At 43.1% G+C, this 16,219-nt stretch overlaps 1 protein-coding gene across 4 annotated transcripts in view; it reads left to right on the top strand.

Annotated features, from left to right (window-relative positions):
• The window catches only part of LOC130524872 (membrane-associated guanylate kinase, WW and PDZ domain-containing protein 3), a 109,624-nt gene that overhangs the window by 78,690 nt on the left and 14,715 nt on the right, over positions 1–16,219 (top strand). For all 4 annotated transcript variants that reach the window (XM_057031358.1, XM_057031361.1, XM_057031362.1 and 1 more), the window contains 4 exons: positions 2,322–2,490; positions 7,013–7,092; positions 8,733–8,790; positions 13,605–13,696. In XM_057031358.1, coding sequence (XP_056887338.1) covers positions 2,322–2,490; positions 7,013–7,092; positions 8,733–8,790; positions 13,605–13,696 — 399 coding nt within the window. The remainder of the gene's footprint in view (positions 1–2,321; positions 2,491–7,012; positions 7,093–8,732; positions 8,791–13,604; positions 13,697–16,219) is intronic.

The raw sequence follows: 16,219 nt of genomic DNA, 5'->3' as shown, positions 1-16,219 counted from the left end.
TGTAATAAAGTGAAAGAAGGTGCAAGAAGGCACAGAACAAATGAAAAACTGTGTTGGCAACAAGTTGTCCAGTCTGCAGCCCTCAATCACGGGCTGTCATCCATTGCACGGAAGGTGTGAGCAGGGCCCGATATGGCTCTGGTGGGGCACCGGCCATTAATGCCCACACCAAACATCTCGTCAGCACCGTGTCTGGTTTAATAATTTGTATGAGTACAGTCAACCACTCCAATTATTCTGGGGAAGTCAGCAGCCATGTAAAACCCATGTTTGGTTTATTCAGTCCTTCCTGGGTGGATGGAATTTTTATGGACCTGTCCATTCTGTGTATCATCTGAGAGTAAACCTCCAAGCAGCCGGAATAGCTGGTTAACTGATATGTCTAAGAATTTTTCTTCTGTCATTTGAAATATACTGAAACAAGCAAGAAATATTAATTATTTGCATCTTTTTTCATTCTTCCTGTGCCTTCTGGCGAAAATTATAAAAGCCATTGTGCGCCAGGCTGGCCTGATTTGCATTTACCTTTCCAATTTAATGTATCTAGACACAATCACAATCACCAAAATTACTTCCAAGTTTAATAAATCGTGTTGCATGTGGTAATATTTCTTATTTGCGTTTTCTTCTCCATTATTTTGTTCAACCAGGCAGAAAAGTCCCTTATTACATATTCATTATGCCAAGGTGCTCAATGGGCATTGCGTGTTTTGTTTGCTTCAAAGATGCAATCCTCGGTGCACACCTTTAGTAGATCAGCTTGCACATTTTTTTTCAGGTGACATCAAGTTTGCACATGTTTTTTTTATATACAAGTAAACCAAATCAGGCCTTTAGACAATTAAAACATTGGAACACTGTAGGGACTGTGTAGATATATATGGATTGTTTTATCCCAGAACTTCAGAGGTTGTGTTCATCTTTCCATCTGAGACTATCTCTACCACTGCTGCTCTACTATATTTTTTCACAGCATGATGTGGTATTTGCCATGCTCATGTGCTGCCAGATAAACGCCTTCCTGGTAATGACTATCTTTGTGAAAGCCTGGACCAAAGATCACCTTGACAAAGATTCAGCCAAAGCTCACCCCATTGTGCTTGTGATCAATAAGATCAACTCTGCTGGTCTCTGAGGAACAAACAGCCCCAAAGAGAAATAGGTCACATTGTTTATTATACCTGGCTTTTTTTATACTCAGGGAATTGAAGTTAATGTAGATGTAAGACACTCTCGTGGATTATGATGCTGCTTGCTCAACTGAGCAAAGGATTCACAATAATCCAAAGTCTGCTTACCCAACCACATTGCCTTATTGAAATTAATCACACAATGATGCCCAGACATGAAGGAGTTCTTTTTATGGAGAGAATGCAGTCACAAATGATTGCTCTGCTACAGCCTGCAGCTGTGTTGGTCTCAGACCAGCCATAGATGGGCAGATTTAAGGCTGAGGTATTACAAAAAGGAAAAAGGCAGCAAAAAAAAAAGCTCTTAGTGAACGGACCCATGACTGCCTGCTCAGACATCCCTTATCAAGCACCACTCCCCACCCTATTCTCTGCAGCACATATAACCCATCAAAGCCTTGTTATCAAGTATGCCCACAACCTGCTGTGAACTGACCTTTAAAGAAGAGCAAGAATGTGTATTTTTGATCAGCTTTGAAAAAAGTGTATTTTCACTTGCTAAAGCTGCTGATTTACTCTGTAGTATCATGCTATGCTACACATTTACATGATATTAAATTGATTAAATTCAATATACCATGTGATAACTATATAATTTGGCTTTATTCTCAGTTGCGTGGAGGTGAGCGCTAAATAAAAAGGAAAGGATGGAAAACACTTGTGTTTAATTCACCTTTAATCATATTCTGAGTGGAGGGTTGAGGTTCTAAGTGAATTAAGAGAGTCTTTGTTGTCTGTATATTGTAGTGTAGTCTCTCATTACAGGGGGATGTCTACAAATATAGAAAAACAGAAAATAAATGAAAAAAGGAGCGGTCATATCAATGAGAAGTTTCCCACTGGGCTCAAACAGCTCTTTATAATGTGAAATTCTGCTGAGACTTACTTACCCACAGGGGATGTACATTCACATGCAGACATTACAATTAAAATTGTGTGCACGAGCAAGTGCAAAACAGCCCCTTACCGAACATACATGCACACATACGCATGCAAGTGGAGAGAGAGAGACAGAAAGTGATGCAAATGAAGCAGGTGGTAAATTGTAAGGCCAGAGATGTTGATTCAGGCTAATCCTTTCTCTTTTCAGTCATCTATTGTTTTAACTTTCTTTTTTCTGTACCTGTCCAGAACACAAAGAAGGGGCCGATTGGAGGAAGGCGGTGCCTAGCTACACCCAATCCAGCAGCATGATGGACTACCGCACATGGAGCTCTCTTCCACGCGATGACAGTCTGGAGCCACTACCCTTTAACTGGGAAATGGCTTACACTGAGACTGGAATGGTTTACTTCATAGAGTAAGTGATGGGCACTGTGGATCACATGATCATTTAAATAACACAAACCAACCAATTTATATGGTGCAGCAACTGAAATTCAAACCATTAAAATATGCCAAATCAGATGAGTGACTTATTTATATGAAATTATATAATATAAAATTTTACTACTTTGAAACTATTGTCTCTCTTGGACATTCTAAGAAACTTGGTTGATTTACCATCTTGCCAGTTTTTGCTGAAATTCTTATTTTACATAAATCTCCACATTAAATTATCACTTAATTAAAAAGGTGAAATTATAGTATTTCAGTATTTGTGTAATCATGTCCTTGTCTTAGTTTTTGCAAAGGTAATTATAAATTCAGTGACTTAAAGGCATATTGGTTGTTTTAAGTGATTGGGCATTTCAGCGATTTCACATGGTTCCACGCTTATAAAATTAAAATGATTTGGAAATGGATTATGGCACAATGAAAAGATTCACACCACAATTTGTGTACCTGCTTTTAGCTGATAATTAGGAAAGCTGATGAGCTGTATGAAAGTAACTTCCAAGATACTCGATACAGTTTTGCCAGCATTCTAGCTCATAAATAATAAATCACAGATGAATGTGTTTGCTCGCGTCTACTCATTGGGGTTAGATTTGAATCAGGGTACATAGCAGCAGTTTTGGTTTGGGTTTTTTGTTTATTTTTCAAAAAGATTGATGTGCCAGAGAGTGCATTGAATAAAACGCCTGTATACATGTATAATATCCTGTCTTATCTCGTATTCATCTGCTTATTGGATCACGGAATGTCTTCCAACTCTTCCGGAAGGATTCTGAGGCACTCCCAGGACAGCCAAGAGACATAGTCTCTCCCGCTTGTTCTGTGTCTTCCTCACGGCCTCCTCTCGGTGGAACATGCCTGGAAGACGTCCCGAGGGAGGCATTGCGGGGCTACCAAAACAGGTGCCTGAGCCACCCCAGCTGACTACTATTAATGCGAGGGAGCAACTTTGAGCTCATCCTGAGGGACTGTGCTTCTCACTGTATCTGTATAAAGGACAAGACCAACCACCCTCCAGAGTAAACTCATTTCGGCCACTTGTATCCATGATCTTGTCCTTTGGTCACTACCCAACGTTTATGACCATAGATGCGAGTGAGAGCATAGACTGACCTGTAAATCAAGCCCTTTGCCTTTTGAATTTCTTCTTTCTTCACCAAAATGGTGCTGTACACCAACCATGGAGGCTGCACCAAAAGGCTTGTCAATTTCATAGTCACACTTTCATGTAAGTTCATGCTAAAGATCCCGGCTCGATGAAGACAATAGGACAACATTAAAAAGCAGAGATGAAATGCTGTGGTTCCCAAACTGGACTCCCTCCTGCTCATGACTACACCTAGAAATGATTTTAACTGGTGATAAAGGTCAACCCTGCCGGAGCACAGCACAGCAATTGTCAGAGTGCCCCCGACCCCAAATTCAAGGAGTACATGTGCATACGTAATATACAGGACATAAAACATGCATATATTATATAGATGTATTTGAATGTGCTTCTGATCTTAACATAATGTATTTGAAATAGCTGCATAAAATGTTGTGCAGCTATACCATATAAGAACACACCCTCCCTCAAGAGGCCTTTTTACACACAGGCAGTGGAGTCTGCATGCTTAATTCATATTTAGCTTTAAGTCTTTTCAGTCTGCAGAAATCAAACCACTGTGGCATTTTTCTTTGTGTCCTCCTTATTAAATATTTTTTTTTTTCTTTAAGTTGTTTTCTCCATCTCTCCTCTGTAAAGACCACCTGAGCATGAACATGCTTAGTTGTCATGCTACTTTACTTTTAGCCCATCCTTGTGTTATTTACATATATCTTAAATTCCATCGATTGGACATCTTGGTACTTATGTCTTTGCTTCTTTTCCTTACATTATGCTCTTGTGGAATCCATGGTTACTTTCACAAGGGATAGACAAACTAAATTCTGTTAAGCATATTGTAAAAACTGAGAAGAGATGGGAATAAACAATCAGAGAACGATTTTCAAACCTGATCAACTGCATTGATTTACCAGTACTTTGAAACTGCAGCCAGCAACCTGGATGAAGTCACAAATGTGGCGACATTTTACTGTCTGTGAGGAGACGTGTGGGCCAAGGTCTTACATCAGGGCAAGAATCATACTGACAAAGGACATAATAGTAGTTTTGCCACTTATGCACTTTTCACACTACATGATTTTAGCTCAATCATCCGGTTGCTGATTAGTTTTTGGTCTCCTACCCTAGATCGGGGTGAAGCAGTCGTCCACTTGGCAAACTTGTTAAGTGTGATCACTCTGAAGATGGCAGTCAGGCGATCAGTGACAGCCCGACTCTGAAATGCTGACTTGAAGTAAATCTCTAGCATGCTGAATACCCAGTCGGGTCTGGAAGTTGTAAAAAAAAGCTACAGCCAATGAGAGCAGACATGAGGGTAGAGCAGAGGTAATGCAGGGCAGCATCTTTTTTTTTCACTATGGAGTAGTGCACAAACAACCTGAACAGCTGCTTTCTGCTCTGTGTCTATGTTTGTAATGAAAAACATTGGCCTGCACATTGCGTTTTCACATTTCCTGTGTCATCTCTTGTGTGAGCTTTTGCTACAAGACATTTTAGAAAAAAGTAAAGCAGTTGGCCATACCTGCGGATGGAAAGTCGTGTAATGTGAACACTATTATCACTGACCAGTCATGTAGTGTGAACACTCACAGCCCTCAAGACTGTGAACAGAATGGTGACCCTGTGACTCTGAAAGTCATAAAGTGTGAACAAGGTATTACCCAGCACTCAATATCTGGGAAGAAAAAAATTGCCAGATCTTTAGTGATTTAAAAAAACAAAACACGAAGATAGAATTTTATCTGCCTGCCTTAAAGAGTAACTTCAAATGTCCTCATATCGAACTTTTGGCCACTTGACTTTCATGTCTTGATGGACCGTATCCAGGATCAACAATACTAGAGAAAACAAGACAGGGTCTGGCAGTAATATGTGCATTTATGTGATATGAGTGCATAGATAAATTTCAAGGAAGGGGAAAGGGGAGGAAGCGCGAGATGTGCAGGCGTATTATAGGAGAAACCAACAGTCTTGAGCCTATAGTAGCATAACAAACCATTTTTCTGTTAATCTTAGTTTATTAGCCTTATTTAAAAGGAAGGTTTTCAGTCTACTTTTAAATACTTACAATGTGTCTGCATCCTGGATTCAGACTGGGAGCTCATTCCAGAGAACTGGGGCTTGAAAGTTTAAGGCTCTGCCCATACACTACTTTTAGTAACCCTCTGAACTACAAGTAAGCAACATTTTGAGAGTGGAGCACTCTGGTTGCAATATAAAGAGTTATAAGTTTATTTAAATAAGAGGGTGGAATACATGAACATCCTTATATGTGAGGAGGTGGACATCTACTCTGAATTTTACAGGGAACCAATGTAGAGAAGCCAATATTGGACTAATGTGGTCTCTTTTCCTGTTTCTAGCTAGCACCTGATCCAACCCATTGTTCTGACATCTGTACCAGTCTCCTTTGAGAGACTGGTACTGCTTCACCTTAACATTATTCTACTGTTTGCTTGGTAAGGTAATTAAACAATAAGTTGACAGACAAAGGATTCTAATTGTGGACTTCAGCTTGGCCTCATCACAATAATCCTGGATTTCCTGCTGCTCAAACTTCCCCAGGTGCCTGAGCCAACATCTGCCTGTCAGTAGGGTGAATCACAATCTTTCTGACAGACAGGGAGCTGGACACCTTAACTTTAGGACCCCTTATGATCAGTTGCAGTGTGCCCTTAGGGATGTGTGCTCTCCCCACTACTCTTCGACCTATGACTGTACCTCTTGACACTCCTCTGTGAAGCTCCTATATTTTGCAGATGACACCACATTTGTTATACTTTTCTGGGACAGACAAGTCAGCATCCAAACAGGAGGTGCAGCTGTATCCTCCTGCCTTCCCTCTAGGTACTGTACCACCAGGATAGGTAGAAGGGCAGGAAAAGTCCTGTCAGTCCCCTCTCAGCCAGTAGACCAGCTCTTTAATGTGCTGTCCTCTAGCCAGCACATCAGAGCTCTTAGTGACAGAACAGTTCCCAAGACCCCTTCAAATCTGTGCTATGCAACAATTTCAAGTGCAATATTGTATATGTTTTATATCATCACAGTACACCACACTTTTAACATGCAAAATCTGATTTATTCAATAAGTAAATAAGTCACTCTTTCCATAAATGTTCATACTCCAAATGTAAATATATGCACCTTTGCTTTTTTATAGTTTCTTAATCTTTTAGTCCTTTATTTTGAAATGGGAGTACCAACCCCAACGGCCAAAGAAAATTTCTTGGACATATGCTCACTTAGCATTGAAACTCTTTCTACTTCTAATTATTTGCAGCCTTTAATCAACAATTTCAGTTTTCTTGTGTCCATTTTGTGTTCCACAAAGGGCATCAACATTAACACTACACTGGATGCTCTTTGTGCTTTGCAGTCACAATACAAAGACGACCACATGGTTGGACCCTCGCTTGGCAAAGAAGGCAAAGCCCCCTGAAAAGTGTGAGGATGGAGGTATGTGGACTTTGTATATACAATATACATAAATATTGTGTGTGTGTGTGTGTGTGGTGTGTGTGTGTGTACACTGCTCAAAAAAAATTAGAGGAACACTTCGAAAACACATCAGATGTAAATGGGGGGGGGAATGATCTTGAATATCTTTCCTGATAAAAAGTAGGTGATGTATTAGTAACAAAATGTTGCCACATAATTTGATAGAAATGAAAATGATCACATTATAGAGGGGGGAAATCAAAGACACCCCAAAAATGAAAGTGAAAAAATTATGCAGCAGAGAGGTCCATTTTGCCAAAATGTCATTGTAGCAACTCCAAATGATTCTCAGTAGTTTGTGTGGCCCCGGCATGCTTGTACGCATGCCTGACAACGTCGGGGCATGCTCCTAATGAGACGACGAATGGTGTCCTGGGGGATCTCCTCCCAGATCTGGACCAGGGCATCACTGAGCTCCTGGACAGTTTGAGAATCAACCTGGCGGCGCCGGATGGACCTAAACATAATGTCCCAGAGGTGTTCTATTGGGTTTAGGTCAGGTGAACGTGGGGGCCAATCAATGGTATCAATTCCTTCATCCTCCAGGAACTGCCTGCATACTCTAGCCACATGAGGTCGGGCATTGTCGTGGACCAGGAGGAACCCAGGTCCCACTGCACCAGCATCACTGACCCACCACCAAACCGGTCATGCTGAATGATGTTGCAGGCAGCATAACATTCTCAGCGGCATCTCCAGACCCTTTCACATCTGTTGCATGTGCTCAGGTTGAACCTGGTCTCATCGGGGAAGAGCATAGGGCACCAGTGGCGTAGTTCCCAATTCTGGTGGTCTATGGCAAATGCCAAGCTCTACGGTGCCGGGCAGTGTGCACAGGGCCCACTACAGGACATCAGGCCCACAGGCCACCCTAATGGAGCCTGTGTCTAATTGTTTGGTCAGAAACATTCACACCAGTGGCCTGCTGTAGGTCATTTTGTAGGGCTCTGGCAGTGCTCATCCTGTTCCTCCTTGTTCAATGGAGCAGATACCGATCCTGCTGAGGGTTTAAGGACCTTCTACGGCCCTGTCCAGCTCTCCTGGAGTAACTACCTGCCTCATGGAATTTCCTCCATGCTCTTGAAACTGCGCAGGGAGACAGCAAACCTTCTTGCGTTTCGTATTGATGTACCATCCTGGAGGAGTTGGACTACTTGTGCAACCTCTGTAGTGTCCAGGTACCACACCATACTATCAACATAGATGTTGATCCAAGCCAAGTTAATAACTACAGCAGTAGAAAGTCAGTCAGTAAAAAATCAGCCAAAAGAGATGAGGAGGGAAAAAATGTATCAGTGGCCTCAACCTGGAAAGCCTGTTTTGGGGGCCGTCTCATTGTTGCCCCTCTGATGCACCTGTTGTTGATTTCATTAACAAAAAAGATTTCATTAACAAAAAAGCAGCAGAAAATCATTAACAATCCCCTCTGCTACTTAACTGACCAGATCAATATCCCAGAAGTTTGACTGATACTGTAGGTTGCTATACTCTGATTAAAAAGTGTTCCTCTAATTTTTTGAGCAGTGTATATATACACATATATACATATATATAATTATTAAATAAGACAAAAGCATATTATTAGTCTGTATTTGCAGAATTACCTTATGGCTGGGAGGAAATTGATGACCCACAGTACGGCACATACTATGTCGAGTAAGTTGAATTGATTTAATGATATATGCAACTTCAGCACTGTGAAACAGCAGTGAGGCAGCATAAATCAAAGCTTTCTAAAAATACACTAGTGGATGTAGTGCATAGATTATCATGAATATTACGGGTGAGAAGAATAGCAGACTTTGATCTGTGTTGTCTGGGTTGAAGGACTGCCCTGACCAGGATGTGAAGGGTTTATAAGTGTGTGTGTGTGTGTGCAGATTCTGTTTGGATTTCAGTCATGTATAATTGCCCACATGTAATGGAAGCCAGTGAAACTTGGCATTTATCATCTTCAACTGGGAAGAGAAATAGAGATATTTTGACTACAGTGCACTAAAGGGAGGAGAATGCAGTCAGAAAGAAGAGAAGCAATTTGGAGCGGTTTCTAGCTGTTGTTGCACCGGCAGGACATCAGGGCCCATATTCATAGATATTCTCAGAGTCCTCACAGAGAGCTCCTAAGAGTGATTCAGGAAGTTTTTCACAGCAACTCCAGAGCAAATGAGGAGTTTAGTGAGGAGGTGTGGTTGACCTGGTTGGGACGAATCTTTTAAAAGTTGTGATTGGACAATCAAAGCAAAACAAAAAAAATGCAATACTATTCAGTAATGGGCAGTGACATCAACCAATCATAGAACTTAGTTTTGTTTCATTTTCTCCTGCTTATCCGGATCCGGGTCGCAGGGGCAGCAGCTTCAGGAGGGATGCCCAGACAGCTCTCTCCCCGGCCACTTCCATCAGCTCTTCCAGGGGAAATCCCACCCGCTCCCAAGCCAGGCGAGAGATGTAATCTCTCCACCTAGTCCTAGGCCAGCCACGAGGCCGCCTCCCGGTGGGACATGTCAGGAACACCTCTAAAGGGAGGCATCCGGAAGGCATCCTAGCCAGATGCCCGAGCGACCCCAACTGACTCCTCTCGATGTGGAGGAGCAGCGGTTCTACTCCGAGCCCCTCCCGGATGTCCGAGCTTCTCACCCTATCTCTAAGGCTGAGCCCGGCCACCCTGCGGAGGAAACTCATTTCAGCCGCTTGTATCCGCGATCTCGTTCCTTTGGTCATCACCCAGCGTTGATGGCCATAGGTGAGGACTGGGACGTAGAGCTTTGCCTTCCAGCTCAGCTCCTTCTTCACCACGACGGATCGGTTAAGTGCCCGCATCACTGCTGACGCCACTCCAATCCGCCTGTCGATCTCCCGTTCCATCCTACTCTCACTTGTGAACAAGATCCCGAGATACTTGAACTCCTCCACCTGGGGCAGGACCTCCTCCCCAACCCGGAGAAGGCACTCTACCTTTTTCTGAGCGAGGACCATGGACTCTGACTTGGAGGTGCTGATCTGCATCCCTGCCGTTTCACACTTGGTTGCGAACCGTCCCAGCATTTGTTGGAGGTCCCTGTTTGATGGCGCCAAAAGAACTACGTCATCCGCAAAAAGCAGCGACGAGATCTTTTGCCCACCGAACTCGACACCCTCCACTACCCAGCTGCGCCTAGAAATTCTGTCTATAAAAGTTATGAACAGAACCGGTGACAAAGGGCAGCCCTGGCGGAGTCCAACCCTCACTGGGAACAAGTCCGACTTACAACCGGCTATCCGGACCAAACTCCTGCTCCTTTGGTACAGGGACTGGACGGCCCTTATCAAGGGACCTTCCACCCCATACTCCCGGAGCACCCCCCACAGGATGTTCCTGGTCATAAGCCTTTTCCAGGTCCACAAAACACATGTGGACTGGTTGGGCAAACTCCCAACTCCCCTCAAGCACCCTAGCAAGGGTAAAGAGCTGATCCGTGGTTCCACGACCAGGGCGAAACCCGCATTGTTCCTCCTTGATCAGAGGTTCGACTATCAGTCTAATCCTCTTTTCCAGCACCCTGGCATAGACTTTCCCAGAGAGGCTGAGGAGTGTGATCCCCCTATAGTTGGAACACACCCTCTGGTCCCCCTCTCTTAAAAATAGGGACCACCACCCCGGTCTGCCAGTCCAAGGGCACTGCCCCCAATGTCCACGCAATGTTGCAGAGGCGTGTCAACCAGGACAGCCCTACAACATCCAGAGCCTTAAGATACCCCGGGTGGATCTCATCCGCTCCCGGAGCTCTGTCGCCGGGCAGCTGTTTCACTACCTCGGCAACTTCCGCTCCGGAAATTAGATGGTCCACCTCCTGGTCATCCGACTCTGTTCCACCTTGAGGATACGTGTTGGTAGGATTGAGGAGCTCCTGGAAGTATTCCTTCCACCGCCGGATAATTGCCCCAGGAGACGTCAGCAGCTCCCCACGCACACCTAACACAGTGTGGGCAAGTTGCCAGACAGTTTGCCAGAATCTTCTTGGAGCAGACTGAAAGTCTTCCTCCATAGCCTCACCGAACTCCTCCCATGGCCGAGTTTTTGCCAACGCGACTGTCGCGGCCGCAACCCGCTTAGCCAACCTGTACCGTTCAGCTGCTTCCGGAGACCCACAGACCAGCCATGACCTGTAGGCCTCTTTCTTCAGCTTGACGGCTCCCCTCACCTCTGGTGTCCACCATCGGGTACGGGGATTACCGCCACGACCAGCACCAGCGGCCTTGCAGCCACAGCTCGCGACAGCCGCTTCAACAATGGCGGAGCAGCCCATTCAGAATCAGTGTCTCCTACCGCCCTCGGAACACGATCAAAGCTCCACCTGATCCAACTCACCACCAGGTAGTGATCAGTTGACAGCTCTGCTCCTCTCTTAAGCCGAGTGTCCAAAACATATGGCCACAGATCAGCTGACACGACTATAAAGTCAATCATTGACCTACGGCCCAGGTTGTCATGGTGCCAAGAGCACCGATGAACAACCTTATGTTCGAACATGGTGTTAGTTATGGCCAGACTGCGACTAGCACAGAAGCCCAATAACTGAACACAACTCTGGTTCTGATCGGGCAGACCATTCCTCCCAATCATGCCTTTCCAGGTCACGCTGTCGTTGCCCACGTGAGCGTTGAAGTCTCCCAGCAGCATGATGGAGTCCCCAGTTGGGACACTGTCCAGCGTCCGTCCTAGATCCTCCAAAAAGGGCGGGTACTCTGAACTATTGTTTGGTGCATACCCACAAACAACCGTCAGAACCCGTTCCCCGACCCGAAGGCGCAGGGAAGCAACCCTTTCGCTCAACCGCGAGAACCCCAACGTCGAACTAGAGAGTCTGGGGGCAAGCAAAAAGCCCACACCCGCTCTCCGTCTCTCACCCTGAGCAACTCCAGCGTAGAAGAGTGACCAACCCCCCTCAAGGACTTGGGTTCCTGAGCCGACGCTATATGTGGAGGTGAGGCCGACCATATTTAGTCGGTAACGCTCAACCTCCCCCACAAGCTCCAGCTCTTTCCCCGCCAGAGAGGTGACGTTCCATGTTCCATAACCGAGGATCGGACCGCCAAGGCCCCCGCCTTAGTCCGCCGCCCAATCCACACTGCACCGGACCCTTCATGCTCCTCCTGTGGGTGGTGGGTCCACTGGAGACGGGAGTGTCCACATAGCTGGTTCGGGCTGGGCCCGGCCCGGCCACTAGGCGCTCGCCATCGAGCCCCAGCCCCAGGCCTGGCTCCAGGGTGGGGCCTCGGTAACCCTCCGGGCTGGGTATGCGGCTTCCCTTTTAGATGTTCCATGATGGGTCTTGAACCATTCTTTGACTGACCCTTCACCTAGGACCAATCTGCCTTGGGAGACCCTACCAGGGGCAAACTGCCCCGGACAGCATAGATCCCAGGCTCATTAGGGTACGCAAACTCCTCCACCAAACTCCTCAAACTCCAAACTCCTCCACCACGATAAGGTTCACAGAGGAGCAATCATAGAACTAAATAGAAGAATTAATTATTCCACAGCTTCAAAAAATTTGAACGTACCTCATTCACATTATTATATTATTTACTTCTTATGTTTACTTGTTATACTGTTAATTTTACTACTTAATCTATATGATATCATTGTGGATGCAGCCATTACTTTCAGTGATTGCTGCCCTCCTTGTAAAAACAGTTTGATTCTGCAGAGTAACCAAAACAACGAGCAAATGGAGAAAAAAAGGCAAAAGGTGCTCTGGAGGAACAGTTCTCACTGTTCAGAGGGATCTTGGTTCAAGACCCGGTGCAGACAAAACACGGAAGGATTTCTGGTAGTAGTGGGAGGGGCCAGAACACATTCAGAGCAATGGCGAGGTACCCTTGAGCAAGGTACCGAACACACAATTGCTCACATAGGGCCTTGCGATTAGCTGGCGGACCATCCAAGGCAGTGATCCTAAAAGCGATGAAGCTGTCAAGAAAGTGAAAAAAAGAACTCCTAAATGTTCAAAGTATATCTCTCCTTCCCCTCTCTCTTTCTGTCATCTTGTCTGTTTGGGGCACTCTTAGGCTTTGTAAAAGTCCTCCTCCATCCTCTTACCATTTTTCAACATAGGAGCCAAGGACAAAGAGGCTTTGTGAAAAGCTTTTACCTTACCAAGGGAAAATTTGAAGAAAAATCTTAATATTCAAGAAATTGTAAGGTTTTACTTAGAATCTGTCACTAGGAGCTACTTTTAGTCTTAGGATTTTTTGCAAATACGGCCCAGGCTGTTTATCTTGTTGTGTAGAGGATACCATTTTGGCAGTCATATATGCTCATTACCTTCTTAAAATGCTAAAAGCATCCATATTTCCTTACATGAATATAAGGCAATCCACCCTTCACTGTACACCATCTGTATGAATGTTTTTATTATAGGTGCATCTATAATTAATTAAAGAATATTTGAAGGCAGCTCAGTAAATCAGAGTTCTCTATGTTGCAGCCATATCAACCAGAAAACCCAGTTTGAAAATCCAGTCCTGCAGGCAAAGAAGAAGCTGAGCCAGGAGACGGCTGCAGCCTCATCTTCCAAAGGTAACATAAACACCACAGACAATGTTCTATAAATAATATAAGGTTAACAATTTGGATATTCTATCTGTCAAATCTGTTATTGGAAAAACTTGCCAAGCTGTGAATGCCAGCTTTTTATTAGTTACATTGTTCTACAGCTATGGTACACTTTATATTTCTCCTTTTCTCCAATTTTGTATTATGTGAGGCTGCACTTAAAATGCACTTAAAATAATTTTGGCCAAAATGTCAAAAAGACAGATACTCAGACACTCGTTATTGGTGATAGAACTACACTTGTATCCTTTATCGGTTAAAGGATAAAGCATTTTCTGTGGCTTTAAAGGTTCCAACATATCCAGCCACAGAGGACTAGCCACAGGTTCCAATAATGTACAGTTTAAAATGTGTTAATTATATCAAATTATAAATATAAAAAATTGAACCTTTCTTTTGCTATCTATACTACAAATTCTGGTGAGGAAGATAGTTCTATCATCTTTTTCCTCTCTAATAAAGATCACTTATATGGGTGGCACAGCTGTAAGTTATTTGGTGTCGTCTAAAAGTGTGACAAATATGTCCCACCAGCATATGGGATGGGGGTTGTTTTTATTTCCTCTGTATCTCTTGCATGTTTAAATTGAGGTTTCACTGCAAAAAAGGTAGTAAACGAATTTCTATATTGGTTGTCTAGGTAATTTCAAAGAAGGGGCAAATAATACAAGGGTAACAATTTGGAACAATTTCTATCTGTCAAAATCTGTTACTGGAAAAACTTGCAAAGTTGTGGATGCCAGTTATTTATTGGCTGCGTTATTGTATGGATATTCTACAGCTATGTTACACTTTATATTTGTCTTTTCTCCTACTTTTGTATTATGCAAGGCTGCACTCAAAATGCACTTAAACTAATTTTGGCCAATATGTCAGAAAGACAGATACTCAGACACTCGTAATTAGAGACAAGTATGGCTTGATGCATCAGCTTTTTCATTACAATGAAATGATCGTACATTGTAAAATGTTTCCACACCTCTGCCAAAGATTCAACAAAAGCTTCTGGAATGACTGTTGCCACTTGGGTGACGGACACCTGATAGGTGTATGTGTCCGAGTGTGTTGCATTGTGCAGAATAGCAGTGACAAAGACCAAGCATAATCAGAGAGGTCTGTACTTTGAGCGCTGCAATTACTAATCACAGTGTAGTTTCCATTTTTAGATTGTTGGAGGTCACCACTATTATGATCTTTACTAAAGCAACTTTGTGTCCCCAGAGCTGCCTGACTAATATCTTCTTCACTATGGAAGTGTTGAAAAAGGACAGACTTATCAAAATTAATCAAGATGCTTTAAATTATCCTTTTCCTCAGGAAATGTCATTCATCTGGACTTTTGGGAGCAACTTTTTTAGAATCTTTTGTTGTCTTTGTTGCAACTTGTGTAAGGCGAGGACGTGCTGAAAAATGCTTTGCTAAAACGAAATGTCATTCCCAGATTGAGAAAAAGCCACTATTTAGTGGATCAGATGGGTTAAATGGTCAGTCTCTAAAATTCAGCTTTGGCATTTGCGCTTTGATTTCCTCCCTGACTTCACCCACAGAGAAATATTTATTTCGGGATGCTAGAGAAAACATTTTGTGTTTGTATTTATCAAGCAATTTGTATGTGATTATACAAATGCACTTATCTTCTTCACTTATCTGTGCTGCCATGTGGACATCTGCAGTTCTGTGTACTGTGATAAATTACCCTTTTTAACACTTGTTCATGTGTGCAGTGGATGTTTTCTGACTAAGCAGACCTGCCTCTGAATTCATTTGAACGTACTGTAGTTAGAGGGAATAACATCAGCAGTTACAGGATGAGTTAAAAATAATTTTAAAAAATTGTAGTTGTGTGCACATTTCTATTTTAGTGAAAACAGATTGGACACTAACATTTTAGTTTATACCTGCCATTTTATTGTTTCTCATAAAATGAGAATGGAAAAGGTCTGAATTTTCATGTTGATATGCTAGAAAATATGTACAACTGAAATTTAGTTTAGACATGGGTAATCACTAAAGTGCTGCCTTTAGTGATCAACATTTATTATTTGGGCCTGTTTGGAGAAATTTATTGGATTTGATAAAGCCTGAATGTCTCTTGATATATTAAAAGTATGCAGCTGGGAGAGGCTGCAGCACCCTCCCCATGACCTAGAAAGGGATATACTGTAGTGGTATATTAATAACTAAAATCTAGCTTAAGCACAAAAATGAAGAAAGACAAAGCTCAATTATCTTGAGCTTCTATTTTTAGAACTTTTAATTGACAAGTTTCTTGGAAAGTTTATTAACTTTAAATTTTACCCTCTCGTGTTCGGTCTGTAATATAAAGCATTGTTGACATTATTTACAAACAAACTAAGATTGATCGTAACTGACTCAAATCTGAGCCAAATTTAATAACAATTAACATATATTAATGTCACCAAAAGCAATTGCACTCCATGGAATACTAGCACAATATTAAAAACTAACATCTAAAATTACAATAAA

This window comes from Takifugu flavidus, chromosome 4 (assembly GCF_003711565.1).
Source record: "Takifugu flavidus isolate HTHZ2018 chromosome 4, ASM371156v2, whole genome shotgun sequence".
Taxonomy (NCBI): Eukaryota; Metazoa; Chordata; class Actinopteri; order Tetraodontiformes; family Tetraodontidae; genus Takifugu; species Takifugu flavidus.
Note: the sequence above shows the minus strand (reverse complement) of the source record. Positions and strands in the feature narration are given on the sequence as shown.